This window comes from Dipodomys ordii, unplaced genomic scaffold (assembly GCF_000151885.1).
Source record: "Dipodomys ordii isolate 6190 unplaced genomic scaffold, Dord_2.0 Scaffold95, whole genome shotgun sequence".
In the NCBI taxonomy this organism is placed as follows: Eukaryota; Metazoa; Chordata; class Mammalia; order Rodentia; family Heteromyidae; genus Dipodomys; species Dipodomys ordii.
Genome location: NW_012267311.1, coordinates 2,392,245 through 2,419,465, shown reverse-complemented (window position 1 = coordinate 2,419,465; position 27,221 = coordinate 2,392,245). Strand labels below are relative to the sequence as shown.

Here is a 27,221-nt window from a genome sequence, read left to right as displayed (position 1 = left end):
AGTACTGTAGTTTACAAGGAAGTAAAGCTAACGTTTCATCCTACTTTGACACTCAAAATATTGACCTTGCTTTCTACCTCCTTTGTCCTTGAGACCAAGGATCTTTTTCCTTCAACCTCTCCTTAATAACCAAAGACGTCTAGAGGGCCAGTAGTTTTCTTTGGTTGTCCTGCCCTCTGCTGGATTAATTTGAAAGGAGATAAGCTTTGGTTACATGAACTTCTGTAAAAGGCACCTTCTCTGAAAGGGGGCGTGATCGGAAAACCGGATTTCCTTTGGCTATTTTTTCTCTAAAAATCATATCCAGGAACTCTCCAAGTATGAGATTGGAAGATTCCTGAGCAATGTTACTGTCTGGTTTAGAGGTTAGAAGTTGTCTGTGTGAAGGTCTGCTTGAGTTTCTTCTTTGCTTCCAAGACAGGATCTCTTTTGTGTCCCAGGCTGATCTGGAACTCCCAATTTTGTTCCACAGGCTCCTGAATGTCAGGATTATAGGAAAACAACACCCCACCTATGCTGTTTGAGTTTCTTTATGTACATATGGTGGAGAGATGGGAAAGAGACCTTATTTTTATGGTGTTAAAAAAATTCCTAGACAACTTTTTGAGGCAAAAAAAATTCCTAAACAAATTCATCTTTAGCAATTGACAGTTTTTTGTTTTTGTTTTTGTTTTGTCGGTCATGGGGATTGAAATCTGGGCCTGGGCGCTGTCCTTCAGCTCTTCAGCTCAAGGCGAGCGCTCTACCACTTGAGCCACAGCACCACTTCCAGTTTTCTGGTGGTTTATTGGAGATAAGAGTCTCATGGACTTTCCTGCCCGGGCTGGCATTGAACCATGATCCTCAGATCTCAGCCTCCTGAGTAGCTAGGATTACAGGCATGAGCCACCCGGTAGCAATTGACAGTTTTATCAGTTTGTTAACAAGAGATCAGCTTATGATTTGGGTCATGGAAATGGACTAATTATGTAGCTGTAATACATGTATAAGTAAGCAATTCCTTAACAAACCCTTTTTTTTTTTTTTTTGTCGGTCGTGGGGCTTGAACTCTGGGCCTGGGCGCTGTCCCTCAGCTCTTCAGCTCAAGGGGAGCACTCTACCACTTAAGCTACAGCGCCACTTCCAGTTTTCTGGTGGTTTATTGGAGATAGGAGTCTCACGGTCTTTCCTGCCCGGGCTGGCTTTGAACCGCGATCCTCAGATCTCAGCCTCCTGAGTAGCTAGGATTACAGGCGTGAGCCACCAGCGCCCGGCTAACAAACCCTTTCTTGAGTAGGCAAAGATTGCAGTTTCAGGTCTAGGCTGTACCTCTCCTGTTCAACATGTATGAGGCCTTGGATTCAATCTCCAATATCACCACCCCACAAACAAAAACAGATATAATAATCCAGTTTGTTCTAGAGAAAATATGGATGAGGAAGGCAGGCTGGGGCATGGCTGTCAAACAGATTTTAAAAGCCTGTATTGGTCTAGTGATGTGGCTCAAGTGGTAGAGTACCTGTCTAGCAAAGAGTGAGAGTCTGAACTCAAAGGTTCAGCACTGAAAAGAAAGCAAAACAAAATCTGATATGTCTAAAGCTGAGGATGAAGATGTATAGATTTCTCAAGGGTGGTGCTTGTGATCTGATTTATGTGGCTGTATAAAACACAAGCACAGCCATAAATAACAAGCTTTGACTTGAAACAGGCTGGTAGGCACCAGGGATTTTCTCAAGCAGCAAGCAATATAGATAGATTACAGCTCGTGCCCTCGTGTCTCTCTCCCTTCTTTCTTTCCTTCCTCCCTCCCTCCCTCCCTCTCTCCCTCCCTCCCTCCCTCCGACCCTCTTTCCTTTCCTTCCTTCTTTATTTCTGCAGTAGGAGGGTTTGAATTCTGGTCCTTATACTCTTCTACTTGCTAGGCAGGTTCTCTACCATGTGAGCCACTCCAGAAACCTTTTTGGTGTTGATTATTTTTTGACCCCTGGGCTGTCTTGGACTGTGATCCTCCTATTTGTGCTTCCCTACACTACTGTGATGAGAAACAGTCCTCCTCCATTGGTCGGATGGTGTCTGACCATGTTTGCCAGAGCTGGCCTCAAATTGTAATCCCTGGATCATTGCCTACCAAGTAGCTTTGGTTATAGGCTTAAACCACTGTTCCTGGACTATTGTCACATTTAATACTCTCTTTCTCTCTCCTTTCCTTTCCTTCTTCAATGTTTTAGAAAGGTTTTATTTTAGCATGTTCATAAGAAAGAGTGCTGATGATTCAGGAAAACAAAGAGAATAAATATTAGTATAAATTCCATCACCAAGATGATGCTAGGTGAACATCATTGTAAATAGCTCTATGGATACATACAAATAGGAGATAAGATGGTAGCTAGATCGAACAGGTTCACAACATTTTTTATTTTATTTTTTGTAGGTATTGGGGCTTGAACTCAGGGCCTCACACTCTCCCTTGCTTTTTTTCTTCTTGAGGCTGACACGTTAACACTTAAGCCATACCTTTACTTCTAGCTTTTTGCTAGAAGTAAATTGGACTTGAGTTTCATGGACTTTTCTGCCCAGGCTGGATTCAAACTGTGATCTTCAGATCTCAGCCCCTGAGTAGCTAGGATTACATGTGATAATTTTTACTAAAAATCTTCAGTTCATATATATTTTGAAATCTGGAATTTTTCATATTTTGGAAAGATTATGGTAGTGTATATTATATATTAATATATTATGTGAAATTATTATATAAGCAATATTATATATTTTATTACTACTGAAAGACTTCAGCACCTGGATTAGGTCCTTTGTCTTTATGGTCTTGAAGAATGAGTCCACAAACAGAGAAAGAAGAAAAAAAACAAGGATTTATTGAAGAAAAAGATAAATCTCCTGCCAGACAAGAGGGGTCCCAAGGGAGACATTGGGGGGTGTTGTGCAGGAGTTAATATGGTATCTCTAGGAGAGAGCTATATTACTCTTGAGATCATTGGACAGCCTGTGAACCATATCAGTCCCTGGAGTCAATCAGAGGTTTCATGAAGCTTGTATGAGCTCTCCTTGCATCATTTAATCCACCCGCCCCCCCTTGGTCTGGGTGCTAAGTTTGGAGCACACCACTGAGGTCTAATCAGTCTGTTGTTCATATGCAAATCTTCCAGAGGCGACAGGCCATGATGTGATGCCAAAGGGCCTGCATTCACCACTGGTCAAGGCTATAGTGATATGTTTAGGGGTCAGCATACAGGACTGCTTGGGTCCATGGTGAAGGACACAGAACCTGTATGGGAGGGGACCTTTGCAGTGCTTATCAGTAATTTTTACTATCAAGCTTCTATATATGCATAAGTATCCCCCCTAATCAGAACAAAATTAATATACAACTAAGAAAAATGATTGCAAGATATGATTTATAAAGAAAATGAGAGCCAGGTGCTGGTGACTCACACCTGTAATCCTAGCTACTCAGGTGGATGAGATCTGAGGATCATGGTTCAAAGCCAGCCTGAGAAGGAAAGTCTGTGAGACTCTTATCTCCAATTAACAACCAGAAAACCATAAGTGGCCTGTGGCTCAAAGTGATAGAGAACTAGTCTTGGGCAAAAACTGCTCAGACAGTGCCCAGACTCTAAATTCAAACTCCATGACCTACAAAACAGACAAACAAACAAACAGAAAAGAAACAGAAAAAAAAATGAGTTGCTTCTAGCAACTCAGAAACAAAATTATTGAGTAAACATGTATCATATCTACCATATTTACCAAAATATAATGGGAACAACAAATGGAAATTTGTGAAAGGCTAGAGGGACCCCATGGATAAGAGTAAAATACATCAAATCAGTGCCATCACTCACTGTATACTTGGGAGGCTGAGATTGGAGGGAGGATTGTGTTTCAGATTAGCCTGAACAGAAAGTTTAACAGACCCCTTTTCAACACATAGCTGGGTTCAGTGGTGTGGCTGTAATCTCCAGCTATGTGGGAGGCTGAGACTGGGTGGATCACAGTTTGACTGGCCTAGACATAAATATGAATTTGTTTCCATAGAAGGAAGCTGGATGTAGTCCTGTCATCCCAGGGACAAAGGGAAACCTAAAATTGGCAGATTGGGGCTTCCTTGGCAGAAAGATCTCCCAAGATTTTCCTATCCTTAATTCCTCAGTATGATTCTAAGGAGATTGGCAAAACCTTATGGTGGAGAGTTCAGATTTCAGGAGCTGCCTGAGATCAGTCTACATTGTCTCCTTACAAGCAGCCAGGTAAGCTGGGACTTCAATAAAACATTTTAAATGGCCTTCATTTTATTTGTCACTACTAATTTAATAATGTAAGGTTTAAAGCCTACTAAAAGAAATCTCAACATGCCTTTCATACATTTGCATTTTTTTTCAGTAGTTGTACCACTCCAGTGAAACTTTTTCCAACTTAATAGGTTTTATTTGGAAATGCTATAAATAATTTACCTCTTTCTAAGATGTGAGTATACACATTCTAATTGGGTCACAAACATTTTACAGTTAGGTTGATTCAGCTGTTTTATTTATGTGCCAGTCCTGGGGCTTGAACTCAGGGCTTGGGAGTTGTCCCTGAGCCTCTTTGTGCTCAAGACTAGAGCTCTTCCACCTGAGCCACAGCGCCATCTCCAGCTTTTTCTAAGTAGTTTATTGGAGATAAGAGTTTCATGGACTTTCCTGCCTGGGCTGGCTTTCAACCTCAGGTCTCAGCTACCTGAGTAGCTAGGATTACAGGCGTGAGCCATCGGCCCACGGTGTTTCAGCAATTTTAGTTTGAAATTTTAATTAATTAATTTATTTTAGTTTGTGAAAAACAAACACACACATAAAACAACTCTTCTTAGAGACTGGCTAGCATTCTATTTCAAGTGTATTCATCTCCCAACACAGTATTGTAAATTCAGTCCCCTGGCCACTAGGCCCTCCCCCATTGCCCAGCTCTACAGCTGATCAGCTAACTGCATCACGTGTCAAGAGAAGGCCTGATTTCCAAACCAGCCCCTTGAGGCCCCGCCCCTGTTGGCCCCGCCCCTAAGATCCAGACGTCTCTGGCCTCTTGGGCCAGAGGCAGGCGCCGGGCGGAAGTGACGTTAGACGACCGCCGGAGGTGTCGTTGGTGACTTGCGCGGCGGCGGCGTCTGGGAGGAAAGCGGGGCCTGCTCGGGAGCGATACCGCGATGTCGATCGAAATCGAGTCTTCCGAGTGAGTTCTGCGCGGGCGGGTGTTCGCTGCGTGGCGGGACGCCCGGAAGTCAGTGCCGTGGGGTGGAGGGTCCTTCGGGGATTGCGTCGTGCCCGTGGCGCGGGGTGGACGGCCGCTTCCTTGTCCTCTGGTGGCCGTGCATTACCCGGGCACCCTGGAGGTGGGCCGCGGGGAAGCCGCCCGCAGCCGAGGCCCGGGGCGCCGGGCGGCGCGCGGCCGCGCTCGGTGCGGGCCGGGAGGGGCGCCCTGCCCTCGTACAGCCCGGGCTCCTCAGCGTCCCGGTTCCTTCCGCACACACCGCTGGCTCTGCGTCCGGAGCCCCGCGTGGGACTTGTCGTTTGCTTGGAACGTGGAGCCTGCAGGCTTCTGCAGCCATAAACGAGAGACCCACCGAATCCGGAGATCGGGCCCCAAGCATGACAATTGGGCGGAGGGCTGTAGAAAATGCCCAGTGGTGCTCTCCAGGACCCCACCCTCCACTGAGCCTTACCGACGCCGAACAGTTAGGCTTCCAGACAGAACTTCGCGTTTCTGAGTCTAAGGGAGGCCGAGGATTTGTCCTGAAGATCCGCTACCAGCGGGAAGGGGGTTTTACTCTCTTACACGGAAGCCCATTAGGTTACTGTTTACGACGCTGGAAATAGAATAGGCCACGCAGCAGACAAAAGCCCCTCGCCTTATAGGATGTTTGTTTTGATGGGGAAAATAACTAATACACAAGAAAATCAAGCAAATTAAAAGCTGTAACAGATTCTGATGGATACTGTAGAGAAACATAAAAGAAAGATGGTCAGGACGGCCACACAGGTTAAGATAACTAAGTTAAGGCAGGAGCTGGAATAGACTGCGTGTTTTGGAGTCCCTATGTTGATTTAACCAAACTTGAGCACCGTACTGTGGCAGCAGTGACTGAGGCATGTTCTTATGAGCAACAATAGTTACTATTTATTAACTAATTTCTTTCTTTCTTTTTTGTCGGCCGTGGGCTAGAACTCTGGGCCTGAACGCTGTCCCTCAGCTCTTCAGCTCAAGGCTAGCGCACTACCACCTGAGCCATTGCCCCACTTCCGGTTTCCTGAGTGGTTTATTGGAGATAAGAGTCTCACGGACTTTTCTGCCGGAGCTGGCTTTGAACTGGGATCCTCAGATCTCAACCGCCTGAGTAGCTAGGATTACAGGCATGAGCCACCGACGCCCAGCTTCACTTCTTTTCTTTTCTTTTTCTTTTTTTTTGGCAGTTGTGGGCCTGAACTCTGGTCCTGGGCACTGTCCTTGAGCTCTTCAGCTCAAGGCTAGTGCTCTAACACTTGAGCCACAGCGCCACGTCCGACTTTTTCTGTTTATGTGTTGCTGAGGAATCTAACCCAGGGCCTCATGCATGCAAGGCAAGCACTCTACCACTGAGCCACCTTCCCAGCCCTTATTAACTACTTTTTATACTAAACATTCTATAAGCAGTCTAGTCAATTGCTTTAATTTTTATTAAATGAATAAATGTACAAATCTGTGTCCCTGAGGAACTAGATTGCTCATTACTTGACAAAATGTGTCAAATGAACATGGTATATTTTATTGTTGTTTCTGTTCTTCTTTTAAGAAAATTTATATGCCAGTACTGGAGCTTGAATTCAGAGCCTCAATCTCTGGCACTCTACCACTTGAGCTACTTGGCAAAAAAAAATAGCAGGTATTATTTTTGCAGATGAGGAGGCCTAACTTTGCATTCATGCACAATATGGCTCTACCTATGTTTTCAAATCCTCATTAAGAAAATCCTCAATTTTTATTTTTTGGTTGTCAACTTAAAAACAGACCAAGTCATCCAACAGAGACTTAGATGTTTTCCTAACAATGACAGTCTTTCAATAAGAAGAAGAAATTGGGCTGATGCCAGAGGGCTCATGCTTATAATCCTAGCTACTCAAGAAGGCTGAGATCTGAGGATTGTTGTGAAGCTGACTCAGACAGGAAAGTCCTGAGACTGACTCCAAAAAGCTAGAAGTGACCCTGTGTCTCGAGTGATAGAGCTCTAAGCTTGAGAAAAAAAAGTTGAGGGACAGTGCGCCCAGGCCTTGAGTTCAAGCCCCAGATACCCCCCCCCAAAAAAAAAGGAAGGAAGGAAAAATGATTTCTGGCCTAGCAAGTTGGTAGCAACTTGCTTTCTGACTGTGAGGCACTGGGCAACTGATTTCCCCTCTTTGAATCCCAATTCTCCTGTCTCCCTCTCTGAATCCCAATTCTTCTCTCTTCAGGATGAAACTTAGAATTTATGACTCTCGGGGGAGTTTTACTCACAATAAATAAATAGAAAGTATGTAGTAAAAGGAAGATGAGGGGCTGGGAAGGTGGCTCAGTGGTAGAGCGCTTGCTTTGTATGCCTGAGGCTGTGGGTTCAATTCCTTAGCACCACATAAGCAAAAAAGAAAAAAAGCTGGAAATGGCGCTGTGGCTCAAGTGGTAGAGCGCTAGCCTTGAGCTGAAGAGCTGAGGGACAGCTCCCAGGCCCAGAGTTCAGGTCGCATGACCGGCCCCCCCCCCCAAAAAAAAAAGATGAATAGGGAAATTAAGCTGGGGTGAGCTTACTTTGCCCTCTGTTGAGTAAGGCCAAAGATAAAGAGAAGTAAACCTTTCTGGAGGAAGCTAAATGACTCTTTCTTATTTTCAGTGTGATCCGTCTTATCATGCAGTACTTGAAGGAGAACAGTTTACATCGGGCCTTGGCTACCTTACAAGAGGAGACTACCGTCTCTCTGAATACAGTGGACAGCATTGAGAGTTTTGTGGCTGACATTAATAGTGGCCATTGGGATACTGTTTTACAAGCTATACAGTCTCTAAAATTGCCAGACAAAACCCTTATTGACCTCTATGAACAGGTAAGAGGGGTGGTGATGTTGGTGCCTATAGGCTGGTTGGCTGTGGCCCAGCCCCCGTACTGGAGAGAATTTGAGCATTCCTTCAAGCACTCTTGGGGGTATAACTTCTTGTAAAACTTACTTTGTTAAGGCTTGACAATGTATTTTATCTCCTAGAAAAATCCAAAATTTTTCCAAATTGAAAATTTTTTTTGTGGTTTTAGAGATCAAACCTAGGAGAATTGAAACTATTTCTCAACTGATCATTAAATGAATATTGTGATACCAGTTGTTATACTGTGATCTAGCACTAACCAGAATTAGCTAAGACCATATAAGTAAAATGCTCAGTCTGCTACAATATTGTTTTTACTGTAGATACCAACTGTATTTGGAGGGTCTCCAGGCTTCTTACACTTTTGGCTAGCTACAAATTTGTGTGTGTTTTCATAAGCTATTCAAGTTTACTAATTCTCCAGTGACTCACAGAACTCAGAACTAAGTTTAATACTTAATAATTCTTGCAATTATGATTTTTTTTTGGTCAAGGATGCAGATCAGGACTAAACATATTCAGGGAAAGGTCTGAGATGGTTCTAATATAGGTATGAGGTACTGTCTGTAGAATTAGGTTGCACTACCATCTGCATGTCAATGTGTTTGTTCACCAACCAGGAAGTGCCATTGAGGTTTTTACATAGTCTCCAGTTCCAATCGCCATCTTCCCCAATACTCCCAGAGGTTGGACTGACTGAAAGTTTTAACCTTCTAATCACATGGGTGGGTCTTTCTGGTAATTTAGTCTCTATTCTGAGCCATCTCTTTAGCTCAAATTAAGGTGTGATTTAAGGTATTAATGAATAACAAAGATACTCTAATCACTGGCAATATTCCAAGAATTTTAGGAGCTCTAAGCTCCTAAAATTGATTGATTGCTTGCTTGCTTGATTGTCAGTCGTGGGGCTTGAACTCTGGGCCTGGGCACTGTCTCTCAGCTCTTCAGCTCAAGGCTAGTGCTCTATCACTTGAGCCACAGACCCACTTATGGTTTTCTGAGTGGTTTATTGGAGATTAGAGTCTCATGGACTTTTCCTGCTCCAGCTGTCTTTGAACCTTGATCCCCAGATCTCAGCCTCCTGAGTAGCTAGGATTACAGGCGAGAGCCACCCTCGCCCAGCTTTGTGCCTGAGCTTTTTTGCTCAAAGCTAGCACTGTGCCACTCGAGCCACAGCTCCACTTCCAACTTTTTTTTTGGTAACTAACTGGAGATAAGAGTCTCATAGACTTTCATGCCTGGGCTGGCTAGGATTACAGGTATGAGCCACAGATGTCCAGCTCTAAATTATTTATTAACTAGGGTTTGAACTCAAGGCCTCACACTGACTAGGCAGGAGCTCTAGTGATTGAGTTGTGCCTCCATTCCTTTTCGTTTTTAGTTATTTTCTGGTAGGGTCTTATGTTTTTGCCCTAGGCCATCCTTAGATAGTGGTTCTCCTACATATGGCCTTCTGCTTACCAAGCATTACAATTATATACTACAATGTCTAGCATGGAGTTATGCTGACTTTTTAGACTGGCCTCCCAATCTCTACCTCCTGAGTAGCTAAGATTTCAGGTGTGAGCCATTGTGCATAGCCTACTTTGTTTCTTCATAGTTTAGGTAAATTGAATAATTTACCAAGAAAAATTTTGATGATTGGAGAAAGGTGTCTGGAGTTTACAGAGGCATGGGACTATTCTCATCTTTAGTTTTTGTTAGCATTTCTATTCTAAACAGAAAACCTGAGAGGAGAGAGATGGGTAGATAAAGTGAGGTGCTGAGAGTAGTGTTACACCTTTGAAAATGGAGAATTTGGGAGGAGAAGGAAAGAAAGGAGGGAGGGTAGGAAAGAAGGAAGACATTGAATAATTAGAGTTGCTTATAGTTCATTGTTCATCTGAAATTGCTAGTAAAAAGAAAAAGTGATATAATATTTGTGTTGAATCATTCATCTTTTTTCCATTGTTCAGGTTGTTCTGGAATTGATAGAACTCCGAGAATTGGGTGCTGCCAGATCACTTTTGAGACAGACTGACCCCATGATTATGTTAAAGCAAACACAGCCAGAGCGGTATATTCATCTGGAGAACCTCTTGGCCAGGTCTTATTTTGATCCTCGTGAGGTATGACTGTGATATGAAAACTTTTATAACTGAGAAAATATATGATAATGTGCTCTTTCTTTGGAGTGATACTGAGGTTTGAATTTAGAACTTTATGCTTGTAAAGCAGGTTGTGTTATCACTTGAACCATGTAATTTTTCTCCTTTGGTCTTTATTTTAATCATTTTGGAGTTTTTTGTTTTGTCCATCGTGGGGCCCGAACTCTGGGCCTGGGTGCTGTCCCTCAGCTCTTTAGCTCAAGGCTAGCACTCTACCACTTGAGCTACAACGCTACTTCCAGATTTTTTCTGCTTATGTGGTGCTGAGGAATCGAACCTAGGGCTTCATGCATGCAAAGCAAGCACACTATCACTGAGCCAACTTCCCAGCCCCGAACCATGTAATTTTTCTTTAAAGGAAATAATTTTTTCTGATTATTTGAGATTCTTTCCCAACCATCCCTGTCCCATTTTTTGAAGGTTGTGTGTTGGTTAATAGAGAAGTGAAAAGTTAGACCCAGAAAGAACAAAGTGCATTGACTGGCATTTGTTCTCTTTCAGCTTATATTTTTAAAATGCAATGGGTAGATTCTGGCAGCCATTTTTGAAAACTAAATTGGTTTAATTAATCCCATTTAACTGGGTAGTTTCATCTTTTTTTTTCTCCAGTGTTTAGTTGTTTAAGTCCACTCCTATTTTCTTGTTACTTTTTGGGAATGATGCTACCTCCTCTCTTTCAGGCATACCCAGATGGAAGTAGCAAAGAGAAAAGAAGAGCAGCCATTGCCCAAGCCTTAGCTGGGGAAGTCAGTGTGGTACCTCCATCTCGTCTCATGGCATTGCTCGGACAGGTAATTAAATGACTATAGAAACTTAAGACTCTGAACTTCTGGTACTGTTTCCTGTGTATAAGCTTTATGTCTGAGCTAAAGAAATCGGACATCCTCTAAATTGGAGCCTATCTATGAAACTGCTTGTAGCAGCAGCTTGCCATGCTACTTTTCCTCTTTCTAGGGAAAGGCACTGTAGGTTAGTGGGTAAGAATGTAATCTCTAGCATAAGTTAGAATTAGGTTGGCATAGATTTTATTATCCTGTGTGGGATACCATGGAGAGTTCTACTGATAACAATGTCAAGATACCAGGTACAAGCGGAACTGTCATGGGGAAACTGGCAGAAATGTTTTTCTGCTATAAAATCTAGACACCAGTGATGTGGTCTTGGCAAGTGACTTAAATTTTGATTCCATTTACTCATGGTGTTGAAGAAAAGATTAAATGAATAATGCTCATAAAGTACTTTATCTATTGCCTGGTATAAACAGTAAAAGATAGCTTCTGGGAATGATTTTTTTTTTGGTAGTATTTTTAGCGTTGTTGTTGGCATAAAGCTACCTGGTGTAATAGATGTTTTATAAATAACAAAGGGCATAGTGATAAACAGAAATGTAAATAGATTCTTTGTGTTAAACCTGCAACTAGGAAAAACCCCAGAAGCTCTTTGTTATAGATTTCTAATGATTTTTTTTTAATTTTAATTTTTTGTTGTGTTAGAGATAGAACCCATGGCTTCATATATGTTAGGCCAATGCTCTGCTATGGAACTATACCCCAACCTCAGGTTTATGATTCTGAAATTTGGAAGTAAGTTTTCTTTTTCTTTTTTGGTAGTAAGGAGTTTAAATTCAAGACCTTGTGTTTACTAGTCCATGGCCCCAGCTCATAACTTGCTTTTTTAATTGGCACATAAAAATACTGCATATGTGTATATTAAATTTTATATTTGTATAAAATACTCTATATGAAGTTACCATGTGATACTTTAATACATATATACACATCTATTCAACATTTCTTCTCTCATATCTTCATAGTGAAAACATTCAAAATCTTCTATCTCCTATGAAATATACAGTACATTATGTTTATGCTACCCTATTTTTCAGTAGAACTTGGAGCTTATTTTTCCTGTGTTTTTTAAAAAGTTGCTTTTTTTGGCTGAGGATGTGGCTTAGTGGTAGAGTGCTTGCCTAGCATGCATGAAGCTGCCCTGGATTGATTCCTTGGTACCACATAAACAGAAAAGCCAGAAGTAGTGCTGTGGCTTAAGTAGTATAGTGCTAGTCTTGAGCAAAAGAAAGCTCAGGAACAGTGCCCAGGCCCTGAGTTCAAGCTCCAAGACTGGTGCACACACAAAAAATGTTGCTTTTTCTTTTTAATCAAAGTAATAGATGTATGTATCTTTTTTTTTGGGGGGGGGGTCGGTCATAGGCTTGAACTCTGGGCCTGAATGCTGTCCCTCAGCTCTTCAGCTCAAGGCTAATTAATGCTCTACCACTTGAGCCACTGTACCATTTCTGGTTTTCTGAATATTTTATTGGCGGCAAGAGTCTCACAGACTTTTGTGCCCCAGCTGGCTTTGAACCATGATCCTTAGATCTTAGCCATCTTAGTAGCTAGGATTACAAGTGTGAGCCACAGGCACCCAGCTTAAATGTATGTATCTTACCTAATACTTCAGGGCTTATATTGGAATAGTGCTACCTATGTACTTTTTCTGACTTGTATTTATTTCTACAACTACTCCTAGCTCTCCTGGCATTTGCCTCTAAAGCTGAATATTCTTTATACTGTTATTACTTGATTTTTTTTGGTAAACATCAGTTGCTAACATTCATTAAGAGATTATTCGTCTTATGTTCCATAATACTACCTTCTCCCAGATTTTCAGTATAATATCACAAACATTAGTTAAACCAGTATTCATTGTTTACTCTCTTTACATGCCTATTATTCTTAAAATAATTATATTTCTATTACATTTTCCTAATGGATTGCAATAATTGCTTTATTTTTTGTTTTGTTTTTCCACTAATAATCTAATTCAGCATGAATTTTCCTGTTAGAATTATAAAAGGTCCTTTTTACCTTTTATCGTTAGATCATCATCTTCCTAAACCTTTTTTGTTTCATAAGGGTTAGTTCTTTTGAATTCTAACAGTTACTGTACTAGAACTTCTTTTGTCTTATGTGTTGGGTGGGGGGTGAGGGGCTGGAGATGTCCGTTAGCTTTTTTGTTCAAGTCTAATGCATTACCACTTGAGCCACAGCTCTACTTCTGGCTTTTTACTGGTTAGTTGGAGATAAGAGAGCCATGGACTATGCGCCTGGGCTGGCTTTAAACTGGGATCCTAAGATCTCAGCCTCCTGGGTAGCTAGGATTACAAGTGTGAGCTTCTTTTGTGTTTACACTGAGAGTTGTGGGCTTTGGTGTTGGGTCCTATTTTGTGGATCCTTATTTTTCTCCTTTGGTAGTTCAGAGGATGCATTTTGATGGAGTAACACATATAGTAACTTAGAAGATAAAGTTGGATTTGATTCTTGTGTTTTCTCTATCCATAACTTGAATATTACCTGACTTTCACTTTTCTCAGTTCTTGTTTGCCACTATCCCATTCACTTTCCAGTTTCTGAATTTTAACATTTCTGCGGTTTTTTTCTTCCGTTCTCTTTTTTTTTTGGGGGGGGTTCTGGTCGTGGGGCCTGAACTCTGGGCCTGGGAGCTGTCCCTCAGCTCTTCAGCTCAAAGCTAGCGTTCTATCACTTGAGCCACAGCGCCACTTGCGGCTTTTTTCTTTTTGCTTATGTGGTGCTGAGGAATCGAACCCAGGGCCTTATGCATGCAAGACAAGCGCTCTACCACTGAGCCACCTTCCCAGCCCCTCTTTATCTTTTTTTTAAAACAATTTTTTATACTTTTTTTTGAGACAGTCTTGCTATGTAGCTCAAACTTGTGATCCTTAGCTTCCCAAGTGCTGGTATTACAGGCATGCATCAACATGCCTGGCTTGTTATATTACTTTTTCTTCCTTTGTTATCAGTTTCATGGACTTTCTAGAGAATAGAAATAATCACCTGTGTTTTCCACATTAATTGATAAGATGTGAGGAATAAGGGTTTGCTTGCTAGATAGGTGATCTACAATTTGAGCCGTACCCCTAACCCCTTTTTGCTTTTAGTGTTTTTTTTTTTCTGGTAAGGGCTCTTATTTTTGTCTATGGTATGGCTTGAACCTCAGTCTTCCATACTTCCCTTACAGTTGGGATTACAGATAAGTAACACCATGATTGGCTATCTATTGAGTCTTAACCATTTATGTTCTTTTTTTTGGAACCAGTGACTTTTCTCTAGGAATACACTATTGAGGAGGGATATTGTCGAAATTGAAAAAGCCTTAATAAGACTAGGTGTGGTGGCATATGCTTGTAATCTTAACATCTAAAGGCTGAGACAAGAGAATTTTGTGTTCAAGGCCAACCTGGGCTACATAGCAAGTCTGACTTAAAAAAAAAAAAAGCAGCAGTAGCTGGGTACTTTGTGTCTTATGCCTATAATCCTAGCTACTTAGGAGACTGAAATTTGAGGATCATGTCTGAACAGACAAGTACTTGGGACCTTGATATGATTAGTCAGCAAAAAGCTGGCGATAGAGGTGTGGCTTAAGTGGTAGAGCATCAGCCGTGAGTAGAAAAGCCGAGCAAGAGCATAAGGTTCTGAGTTTAAATCCAGCTACTGGTAGAAAGAAAAAGAAAAAAAGAACCTATCTTTATAGATAACTGAGTTATTTAGGTAATACAAAGTGTTATAAGTGAGTATAAGTAAACAACATTATTTAGATGAGTATAAAGTTAGAAGAAATGTAGATAGATTAAATAAACAGAAACATGTAGTAAGACAGGTGAATTTTTACAACCATTGAAACAATAGTTATGTCACAGTGTGACCTGATGGAAGTTAAAAATGAAAGTATAAAATTATACATATAATTATTAATAGGGCAGTAAAACACTATGTAAGGGGAAGAAGACTGGCTGTATTTTTAATATTGGTTCTATAGGAAATTAATTTTCCAAATTTTGTTTATAATACAGAGCTATGCTTATAAGGAAAATAGGAGTGGTATAGATTTCTTGACTCTCAGAGTCTCCTCTGACTCAGATCAGGGTGTGTTTTTGAACTTTCTATGTTGTGTTGGATGACCAAAGATGATTAGTGTGTAGAAGACTGAGTTTCCTCTGGACCTCATCCTTTCAAGCTTGGTTTTATCTGAGTAATCATGACCAGAGCTTAAAAGCACTTTAGTAGTTGCTATACTTTTGTTTTTATAGGCGCTGAAGTGGCAACAGCACCAAGGGTTGCTTCCTCCTGGTATGACCATAGATTTGTTTCGAGGTAAAGCAGCTGTAAAAGATGTGGAAGAAGAAAAGTTTCCTACACAGCTGAGCAGGCATATTAAGGTAGTATCCTCAGACACTCAAGCTGGTCAGTAGTCATTTGTATACAGATTGTCACAGGGCCTGGGTGAAGAACTCTTAAGTCTGATAACACTGAAGGTTGCTGTTAATGTCCACTGAAGATACTGCTGTGGTCCGGTAGTGACACAACTTAAATGTATAGCCAAGTAGATAACAATGTGATACTTAGGCTGGACACTGGTGGTTCACGCTTGTAATCCTAGCTCCTCAGGAGGCTGAGATTTGAGGATCACAGTTCAAAGCCAGCTGGGGCAGTAAAGTGCCTGTGAGACTCTATCTCCAGTTAACCACTCAAAAACTGGAAGTGGAGCTGTGGCTCAATGTGGTAGAGTACTAGCATTGAGAAAAAGAGCTTAGGGACAGCACCCAGGCCCTGAGTTCAAGCCCCACAACTGACCAAAAATGAAAACAAAGGTGATAGTTGGATCATCTGCTATTACATTTCCTCTCAATAATCCCACATGTAATAATCCTTAACTCTGGTTAAGCCTAGGACTAACTGTGAACTTTCTAGATTCTGGTAGAAGCATTTGTTGTTTTGTCTCCTGCATGCCATGGATGGTAAAACAGGTAGCTTTATGTGATAGATAACATCTTACTGTTGAGTGTGTGTGTGTGTGTGTGTATGTATGTATGTATGTATGTGTTTTGGGGATCAAGCTTAAGGCCTCACACCTACTAGGTTAAGGTTAGTGCTATACAACTGAACTGTACAACCCTTGTATTTTTATTTTAGTCTGAGGTTTTTCTGGGACAAAGTGCAAATCAAGTAATTGCTACAGTTCACAAAATTATTGGAGCTTCTCCCTGGATTTGTGCTATAATTTATGGATTTAAAAGTATGCTGTGTTGTTGTTCCAGTCATTGACTTGGTTTAACATTTTGACTTTGTCTTTCCTCAGTTACATGTTCTAACTTGAATATAATGTTATTTTTGAGCAATAACTTTATTTGTCCTGGTGGAAACATTCAGACAAGTAAAGTAGAAATCCATTATAATTATGCTGCTAGACTAATTTTTTTTGCCATAATTATTTTCCATTTTTGGTATTGAAAAAGAAATACACATGAGACCTTTCTGGTTTCCACTTTTGTCTAAGTTCCTATAGTTTTCTTATGTTACTGGACCATCAAATGCTTAACATGCATTTTCTTGAGTAAACAGTCTATCAAGTTTAAATTAGGCCTTTTAGAATTTGGTATCATGGGGCTGGGAAGGGGGCTCAGTGGTAGAGCACTTGCCTTGCATGCTCGAGGCCCTGGGTTTGATTCCTCAGCACCACATAAGCAAATAGAAAAAAGCTGGAAGTGGCGCTGTGGCTCAAGTGGTAGAGTGCTAGCCTTGAGCTGAAGAGCTGAGGGACAGCGCCCAGGCCCAGAATTCAGGCCCCACAACCGGACCCCCCCCAAAAAAAAGAATTCGGTATCACATGATTAAATAAAAGTCATAAAACAGTGATAGGAAGCTTACAAATTAGTGTAGGAAAACACATACTATGTTTTGGCTATGCTGAGGGTGAAAATCACACTAATAGTAGCTGATTATAGCAAATCTCTTTCTGTTTTTCCCCTTTCCTTTGGAAATAATCTCATAGTCAAAAATGTATCTTAATCTGAACATTTAGACATAAAACTTGTCAGAAAAAGTAGACCAGCTTCTGATGTCAAGGTATAGAAATACCTAATTCTTTGGGCCAGCTATGACTTGTACAGGGTGAGGTTTCTCAAAAGGCTAAAACAAGAATTCTTTTAAGGCCATGAGATAAAAATTCATTTTTCATTCTTTCTTTTAAAACAGTTTGGTCAGAAATCACATGTGGAATGTGCTAGATTTTCTCCAGATGGTCAATATCTGGTCACTGGGTCTGTTGATGGATTTATTGAAGTATGGAACTTTACTACTGGAAAAATCAGGAAGGTAAAGTATTCTATATGTTTTAGCTTATACAAAAATTACTTTTAATTATCTATGTCTTATTTCTCAGGTAGATTATTTGAGAAAGAGACTTTAAGTAATGAGCATGTATTTTATAATTTAAAAACTAAAGCTATTTTTTAAAAAATTATTACTTATATATTTATTGGAAAGGTGATGTACAGAGGAGCTATAAGTCAAATATTGAGTACATTTCTATTTGAACAGTCTTACCTCTTCCCTCGCTTATTTCCTTCTGGCTCCCCCTTCTCCTTTATTTTACTTTTTGTTTTTTCTCCCCTCTTTTTCATCTTTTGTTTCTGCACCTTTTTTTTTTTTTGGTCGGTTGTGGGGCTTGAACTCTGGGCCTGGGCACTGTCCCTGCACTCTTCAGCTAAAGGCAAGCACTCTACCATTTGAGCCACAGTGCCACTTCTAGTTTTCTAGTGGTTTATTGGAGATAAGAGTCTCATGGACTTTCCTGCCAGGCTGGCTTTGAACCATGATCCTCAGATCTCAGCTTCCTGAGTAGCTAGGATTACAGGCGTGAGCCACTGGCCCGGCTGTTTCTGCACCTTTTGTCTTGTGTGTAAGTTAATCTGATTTGGGGAGGAAAAGGGGAAGCACAGAAATGGTGGGACAAAGAGTGAACTAGGGGCTGGGAAGGTGGCTCAGTGGTAGAGTGCTTGCTTTGCATGCATGAGGCCTTGGGTCCGGCAGAAAAAGCTGGAAGTGGCCTTGTGGCTCAAGTGGTACAGTGCTAGCCTTGAGCTGAAGAGCTGAGGTACAGTGCCCAGTCTGAGTTCAAGCCCCACAACTGGCAAAAAAAGAAAAAAAAAGAGTGAACTAACGCAGCCAGTAATACTCACAAGACACTATGTTGAAAATGAACTAAAGCTATTTTAAATTCTGAATTTATTGTTCAGGGAAAACCTTTATCTATAAGAATTGAAAGAATATTTTACAAAATTTACTTTGAATGGGTAATAAAAAGTGGCATAACATTTAAGAGTTTTGACTCTCACTTTCTGTCCTTTAGCAGTCATTTTTCTTCCTTAGATTGCCAGGTTAATACTTTCTTATTCTTCCTAGAATGTTCTGTATGTGTGTAAATAATTAATTTATATTCTTACCAAAGATTTTATATGGATGATAGGATATTATACATGCTGTTCTCCTTATTTTTATAATATTTTTTGGAAATAATTACTTTAAAACATTTTTTGGTATGGGTTGAACCCATATGTACCCAGTCACTTTAAGAGGGTTTCTTTTTTTTTTTTTTTGTCCTGGGGTTTGAACTCGGCCTGGGCGCTTTCCCTGTGTTCTTCAGCTCAAGTTGAGTGCTCTACCACTTGAGCCACAGCACCACTTCCGGTTTTCTAGTGGTTTATTGGAAATAAGAGTCTCACAGACTTTCCTACCTGGGCTGGCTTTGAACTATGATCCTCAGATCTCAGCCTCCTGAGTAGCTAGGATTATAGGCATGAGCCACTGGCACCTGACAAGAGGATTTCTAATCTTAACCTAATTGTACTACTAGTTGTATTTATTTTATGAATGAAGTTTATGTGAATAGTCATCAATGTTTCCTATTTTGTGAGGTCTGTTAGTATCCTTTATCATTTTCCTATTCAATTTTTTAAAAACTAGGGCTGGGAAGGTGGCTCAGTGGTAGAGCGCTTGCTTTGCATTCATGAGGCCCTGGGTTCAATTCCTCAACACCACATAAGCAAAAAGAAAAAAGCCGGAAGTGGCACTGTGGCTCAAGTGGTAGAAAGGTAGCCTTGAGCTGAAGAGCTGAGGGACAGCACCCAGGCCCAGAGTTCAGGCCCCATGACCTGACCCCCCCAAAAAAAACAAAAAAAAAAAAAAAACTGATTTTAAGGAGCTCTTTCTGTTTTGAGGAAATCAAAATGTGTATCGCAAATATTTTTCAATTTTGATTTTGTCTTCTGACTTTGCTTTGGCTTTATTTTATTGGCTTAATTCTTTCATATCAAATTTATTCAACTTTTCTTCTATATGCTCTTTTAGTACTTGTATCTTTTATGTTTAGTTTTTGTTTGCTTGTATTTTTTTGTGTTAGTATTGGGGCCTTGTGATCTTGTTTGACTTTTTCTGCTCAAGGCTGATGCTCTACAATAGGAGCCATACCTCCACTTCTAGCTTTTTGCAGATAATTAGAAATATGAATCTGATGTACTTTAATACCTGGTCTGGCTTCAGACTGTGACTCTCAGATCTCAAGTCTCCTGAGACTACAGATGTGACCACTAGTGTGCCTAGCTATGTTTTTGTGACCATCTCTAATGAGGACAGATCTGCTCTGATCATTTTAGAGGAAGGAATGTAGAACCCAAGGTGTATTTTCATGCTCTAAGAAGACCTTCCTTAACCAGGGAAGTTAAGTTAGATGCTTACTTTATTTTTTTTTTTATTTTTTGTCGGTCTTGGGGCTTGAACTCTGGGCCTGGGCGCTGTCCCTCAGCTCTTCAGCTCAAGGTGAGCGCTCTACCACTTGAGCCACAGCACCACTTGTGGCTCTTTCTGCATCTGTGGTGCTGAGGAATCGAACCCAGGGCCTCATGCATGCAAGGCAAACACTCTACCACTGAGCCACCTTCCTGGCCCAAGGAAGTTAAGCTAGGAAGGATATAAAGAGGATATAGAGTATATTGGAATAAAACTATTAAGATTATAGAGGGTGGATAGGGGTAAGAGCTTAGCTTTATTGGAGAGGTTAATGAGAAGGTGGAGGGAGGTAAGTAAAGAAAAATTCAGTTAATTTTATGTTGAGTAGGGAAGGTAAAGTGAGGAGAGTTATGTATGATTAAAAACCCAGAAGCTGCCAGTGATAAAGAACAAACAACAACGATAATAACACCAGCAACAAGCCTAATAATGTTCGGGTGATTTAGTTACTAGCTGTGAGTGTAGAATGTAATGAGGTAGAATTAGAGATGGGTGGCAGGAGTAAAGAGAGTATAAGAAAAGGGTTCTGCTAGAAGATGGAAGGATGGTGTAAGTGGGAAGGGGTATGGGAAGGTAATGGTACTATGATTTGCAAGAAAATAGTGAAGGGTATTAGGATTTAGGTATGATGACTTCAGAGAAAAGCAAGAGAAGGACAAGCAAAATACAAAATTAAATAGTAGGGAGTAGCAGTCCTATGCTAGAGTATGGGAGTTAAAGGTCTTTATCCAATTTATACTAAAAAACAAAATAGGCACAAAGACCAATATTCATGTACAACAAAATGTGAATTTTTCAGTTTTTCTGTTTTTATATATATATATATATACACACACACACACATATATTTATTTATATATGGACTTCTCAGCAGTGTACAAAAAGCTGTTTTAGGTCTGAGTGTGAGGACTTTGCTTCCCTTAGAAAACCTTACATGGAGGCATGGCCTTTGTTTAGAGTTCAAGTTGGTGATTGATGCTTCATTGCTTACATAGCAGGGAATCTCAAGACTGCTTTGCTTCCATGAGTCTGGCTGTGCCAGATGTTTTGATCTGCTGTAGCTTGGCAGCAAGTCCTATGTGTATGCTGGGTTTCTAGAGTACTGCAGCTTTTCTGTGATGAGACCTACAGCTGTCACCCAGGTGTCTCTTGTATTTGTCTTGGCAGGAACTCCCTATCCTCTCATCTTCCAGTACTGCCTCCTGTTGGGCTTCTCCAGCATCAAGTCTCAAAGCTATAGCATAACTTCTTGCAGCTTGAACTGCTCAGCTAGTTCCTCTCTCAATGGTTCATCACTGTGTCCTCCCCTCATACTCTGTAACTTATTTATACCCAAGTTTATAGCGAAGTGTCTTGTGTTGTTAAACTGCCATGGTTCCTTGTCCCTGGGCTCCTAGAGAAAATGTTTCAAGCTGCCGACTCTCTTGCTTTCTGGGATCTGGGGGACACGAAATAGTTTTCCAGACTCTCATAACAGATTAGTCACTGTCTCCCAGCACAGCACAGCCTTTCAGGTTTTATGCTTTTCCTGCTATAAAATTTGGTGATCTCCTGGTGGGACTGTGATTTTATTTGGTATTCCAATCTTTGGTTTCTCTTCTCCCAGCCAAGACAGCCAAAATCCAGATCCAAACTCCCTGCTGCTTTTCTACTCCTGTAATTGCTTCTCTGTAGTTTCCTGGTCTTTTCCACCTTGTGGTTTCCTCTTCAGAATCTGGTCACCAGGTTCTTCTCATTCATGGAGTGTAAATGGTAGTTGTAAGCTGGGCGCTGGTGGCTCATGCCTGTAATCCTAGTTTACTTAGAAGGCTGAGATCTGAGGATCATGGTTCAAAGCCAGCCTGGGTAGAAAGTCTCTGGAACTGTGGCTCAACTGGTAGAACATAACCTTGAGCAAAAAAAAGCCCAGGGACAGTGCCCAGCAAAAAAAAAAAAAAAATGCTTTCATTCTGCCATTGTGCCCCCAGAATCCTTCTTGATCTTTTCATTTTGGTGGTACTGGTGTTTAAACTCAGGACCTTGCATTTGCTTGGCTTGCTTGCTCCCTTGGTGCTCTACCTCTTGAGCCATGACTCCAACCTAACTTTGTTAATTAGTTTGGAGATGGAGTCAGTCTAATGGACTCTGCTGGCTTCCAACTTAGATCCACTTAATTTAAAATTCAGTATTTGCTGGGCACTGTTGTCTCTTGCCTATAATCCTAGCTACTTAAGAGGCTGAGATCTGAGGATCAGAGACTCTTATCTCCAAATAACCAGCAAAAGCCAGAAGTGGAGGTGTGCCTCAAGTGGTGAAACAACAGATTTGAACAAAAAACGCTGATTGAGAGCACGAGACCCTGAGTTCAAGTCTCGGTATCAGCTTACAAAAAAACAAAACTAAAAGATGTAAGATAGAAACTGGAGAAATTCTTCCTCGAAAAGACCTAGAATATTATGTTTGTTTTTTAAATAGGATTTAACTGTTTCTGAAACTGACCCTTGAGTTCTAGAGTTCTTCTTGAACATGTCTGGGTTATCTTGACAGTTTTTTAAATACTACTAGTTTTAGTTATGTAAAATTATTTATTCCCAATTCATTATGAACATATATACATGACACTGATACTTGCTTTGGAGATTTCTAGTAAGTACATTCCATGATCCTGCTTTTAGTGAATTTCTAGTCATTCATGTGCTCACTGGGGCCTTGATTTTTATGTTATTTTGATAACTGCTAAGCATTGTTTTTTTTAGGATCTTAAATACCAGGCACAGGATAACTTCATGATGATGGACGATGCTGTCCTCTGCATGTGTTTTAGCAGAGATACAGAAATGTTAGCAACTGGGGCCCAAGATGGAAAAATCAAGGTATGGATTAGTGACATGAACTCTTATATATAGAAATTTTAAGAGATGTGTACACATGGTCTTCAGTATAATAATAGATAATTACTTAATGAACTTCAACATTATCATGATCACTTTACTGTTTCTTGTGTAATTTTAATAACTGCCTTGAGTGCTCCAATAATGTTAGGTTACATAGCTGGTAAATGATAGATTGGGGACTTCAGTCCAAAATTTTCCCATGTATGGTTCTGTTCTAGATCACTGTATATGATGTATTGTACTTTGATTTTTCTTTTGTTGTTGTTGTTTTATGGTATTAGAGCTTGCTCTGGCCAGTCAGGTATTTTATTTCTTGATCCACGTCCCTAGCTAGACCTTATAAATGTTTTTTCTCCCCTCTTCCTTTTTCTGCTAGTGCTGGGACTTGAATTCAGGTCCTCACATTCTCACGTGGCTTTTTCCCTCAAAGCTGGTACTTGTCCATTTGAGTCATACTTCCACTTCCTGATGTTTTTTCTTCTTTTTTGTTTTTTGGTGTGCCAGTCCTGGGACTTGAACTTAGAGCCTGGGTGCTGTCCCTGAGTTTTTCTGCTCAAGGCTAGTTCTCTTCCACTTTAGCCACAGCTTCATTTCCAGATTTGTTTGTGGTTAGTTGGAGATGAGAGTCTTGCGGGTGGAGAGGGGGGTAGTTGGTACACTTGGAATGTAGTTTAGTGGTAGAGTGCTTGCCTAGCATGCATGAATCCCTGGGTTCAGTTCCTTACCACATAAACAGAAGCCTGAAGGGGCGCTATGGCTCAAGTGGTAGAATGCTAGCTCAGGGACAGTGCACAGGCCCTGAATTCAAGCCCCAGGACTAGCAAAGAAAAAGTCATGGGGTCTTTTCTGACTGGGCTGGCTTTGATATCCTCAGATCTCAACCTCCTAAGTAGCTAGGATTATAGACATGAACCACCAGTACCTGGCTCTATTTTCTTTGTGTTCTTTTTGCTGTCTTGGGGCTTGAACTCAGGTCCTGGGCACTGTCCCTGAGCCTCTGTGCTCAAGGCTAATACTCTACCATTTCCAGCTTTTTCTGAGTAGTTTATAGGAGATAAAGAGTGTTACGGACTTTTTTGCATGGGCTGGCTTGAACTGTGATCCTCAGACCTCATCCTCCTGAATAGCTAGGATTATAGGTGTGAGCCTCTTGGCTTCTAATTGGTGTGTGTGTGTGTATGTGTGTGTGTGTGTGTGTGTGTGTGTGTTTTCAAGGAAATAATTAATAGCTATTTACGTTATAGTTTTATGTAATTGCTTGTACTATTCCATAGGATAGATTAAATATAGCAATGGTCTCTGCTAAGTAACCATTTTATTTTATTTTTGCCTGTCTTGGGGCTTGAACTCAAAGCTTGGGCACTATCCCTGAGCTTCTTTTGTTCAAGGCTAGTACTCTACTACTTGAGCCACAGTGCCACTTCTGGCCTTTTCTGTTTATGTGGTACTGAGGAATTGAATCCAGGGCTTCATGCATGCTAGGCAAGCACTCTTATCACTAAGCCACATTCCCAGCCCTTATTTTTTTTATTTTTTGTCAGTTGTGGGTCTTGAACTCAGCCTGGGCACTGTCCCTCAGCTCTTCAGCTCAAGGCTAGCTTTATACCACTTGAGCCACAGCACCACTTTCATTTTCCTGAATGGTTTATTGGAGATAAGAATCTCACTGATTTTCCTACCAGAGCTGGCTTTGAACCTTGATCCTCAGATCTCAGCCTCCTGCGTAACTAGGCTACTTAGGAGTAGCCTAGCCACTGGCCTTAAAAAATTTTAAGTGTAGCTGGGCACTCAGGACCTTCTGCAAACATTCCTACCACTGAATTTGTTCCCTAGTCCTGAATATTTGTTGGAATAATTTGTAAGAAAGAGTTTTAAGTTTCACTGGGATCAACTGACAATGTTCTGTGTGATGCAGACATATCATATTCAGCTATTAGCGTACATTTTTAATACTGCTTTGGTACATTAGTGAGTATAGCATCTTAATTGTTCTGTGCACTATAGTGGAACACTCCATTTACAAGTTTTGTTTTTTGTTTTTAAAGGTGTGGAAGATTCAGAGTGGACAGTGTTTAAGGAGGTTTGAAAGGGCACACAGTAAAGGTGTCACCTGTCTAAGCTTTTCCAAAGATAGCAGTCAGATCCTTAGTGCCTCTTTTGACCAGACAATCAGGTAAGTAATGATTCCAAAATTCTCCTCACCTGGATTTGATAAAGTGAGGCCCCAGAAGGAGAAAGTAGTAGTGATTCTTTATTTCTTCATCAGGATGGGGTGATAGGAAGAGTCAGGGTATATTAGGCCACATTTCCCCACAGTATAGTGACATAGTACTGTCTTTTTGTCCACTTGAATCCAAAAGGGAATATTGCAGTGTTTCATGTTTTTGAGGATGGTCTGTGGACCCATTTGTGTCATAATCATCTTAGAGAGCTTGCTACATAGATTCCTGGGATCCAGCTGAGGCCCAATGATTCTGAATCTTTAATTACTAGATTTTTAAGAGTCCAGTCTTTGGGATAAACCACCTGTGGTAATATTAACACTTTCTTCTAGTCTAAGCAATTTAGTTTTGTTTAACTGTTTGACATAATTAAGATTATCATTGTATACATACTAGCATTATCCACTTTTTTTACTTAATATTATTGCACAGAATTCTGTAATTTGTCTGATAGTCACTCAACACTTAGCTCCAACCATAATATATAAACTATTTTTTTTTCCTTTGCTTTTATTTGTGATAGAATTCATGGTTTAAAATCCGGGAAAACCCTGAAGGAATTTCGTGGTCATTCCTCTTTTGTTAATGAAGCAACATTTACACAAGATGGACATTATATTATCAGTGCTTCCTCTGATGGCACTGTAAAGGTTAAGTATTTGAAACTGGTTCCTTTTGGGATGTCTGCTTTACTTTTGTTCTTTGAGAAGGTTGCAGTCATGATAATGGTAATGAATGTGTTGGAGTTATTGTCTTACCAGATATTTTAGTCATGACTGAGGTGAGTCTGAGACACGGTAATAGTCATTATGTAATTCTTATTGGACTGAGGACCACAAATCTCCAACTTCTATAGTCCACACAAGCTTTATCGTGTGGAGAAAAAGAGGAAGGGTATGGAATCCTAAATTTCAGTGTTCTCCCATTCATATATACACCGTGGTTAAATCTGTCTATAAATATAGCCAACCCTTACAATCAAATTCACAAGACTTATTGGGCAAATAAATACATTTTTTTTGAAATAATGAAGATTAGTACTACATGTACAATATGTCACACAACTTTACCCCGTATCCTCAAATTTAGGGTCTGCCCTAGCATTTATACTGGAGTGGGAGAAGTCAGGTTTCAACTGAAATAATGGCTCTTTAGTATCTTAAAAGATGTAGTTACTTAAAGAAAGGCCTCATTTCCTAGAAAAGGTTTGAGAAACTGAAGCAGAAAATTGGTAGAAAAATCTTTGAAATGCTTCTTTATGAGCTGCTGCTATTTAAATTGCTAGATAATAGCCAAGTGATTTGTGGTAGAGGATCTAGAAATTTTAAAATAAGCACTTAGAAGTCAGACCGCCATCTGAAATTGTTCTTGATTCAGCATTTAGCCATAAACCTGAAAGTAGGAGTACATGTACTCTCCCATGGGATGTGAAGGGAAACACACAAAGTGCTTTAGTCATAGGATTTGCCTTTTTTGTGTTAGGAAGGTAAGACTCACATCTATGCATTGACTTGTCTAGTCCTCTTTGTTTTATAGTTTTTCCTCTAATGCAATGTGAGGGGCAAAGCGTGACACTGATCTTTAAACAGAAAACCGTAGAAGCCTGAGAACATTGATCCTTGAAATGTTTATTTTTGTCCTAGACAACTGGTCTTCAGAGAGAAGATTGGGGCAAGTCATAAGTGTTCATATGGAACAACCTGTGGGCTATTTCCTCTGGTTTATGGATGTTTTGCCAAGCTCTGTGTTAGTCACAGAAGAAATAAGACAAAGCTGTGCCTTAGAGGCTTTTATAATTGAGTGGTGTCGGACAGTGCCATACAATGATTAATCCATCTCTTCTCTGAGTTTATCTCAGATTTAGAGGCTGTCTGGTTTAACTTCCTTCAGTCATAAAAGGCAAGAAGTGTAAGGTTAAAAACTGGGAAAAGAATACAGGCAGCTAGGTGGTTTATGCTTCATAGATACTCTTGTGTGCCAGCATTGTGACTGCTGTTCTTAATAAAGATTGTAACTAGAATTCTTGTGGAACTAACAAATAATTGCCCATACCTGTGTCTCAGCCCAGACCTTATCAAGTCAGAATTTTCAGGGTAGAGTACTATGCAAAGGCCTCATTTGATTTTGATTACCACAAGGGTAGAGTTGCTGTATTTTTTTTTTTTTGGGTCCAGTCGTGGGGCCTGAACTCTGGGCCTGGGCGCTGTCCCTCAGCTCTTCAGC

The 27,221-nt window shown here is 40.6% G+C and overlaps 1 protein-coding gene across 1 annotated transcript in view; it reads left to right on the top strand.

Annotated features, from left to right (window-relative positions):
• The first annotated feature begins 5,105 nt into the window (after positions 1–5,105).
• The window catches only part of Smu1 (smu-1 suppressor of mec-8 and unc-52 homolog (C. elegans)), a 37,998-nt gene continuing 15,882 nt past the window's right edge, over positions 5,106–27,221 (top strand). Inside the window, exons 1-10 of the mRNA XM_013026564.1 lie at positions 5,106–5,202; positions 7,868–8,078; positions 10,068–10,220; positions 10,940–11,050; positions 15,367–15,495; positions 17,312–17,431; positions 22,639–22,755; positions 24,822–24,949; positions 25,522–25,743; positions 26,481–26,484. Of these exons, the coding sequence (XP_012882018.1) occupies positions 5,177–5,202; positions 7,868–8,078; positions 10,068–10,220; positions 10,940–11,050; positions 15,367–15,495; positions 17,312–17,431; positions 22,639–22,755; positions 24,822–24,949; positions 25,522–25,743; positions 26,481–26,484 (1,221 nt within the window). The 5' untranslated portion in view covers positions 5,106–5,176. The remainder of the gene's footprint in view (positions 5,203–7,867; positions 8,079–10,067; positions 10,221–10,939; positions 11,051–15,366; positions 15,496–17,311; positions 17,432–22,638; positions 22,756–24,821; positions 24,950–25,521; positions 25,744–26,480; positions 26,485–27,221) is intronic.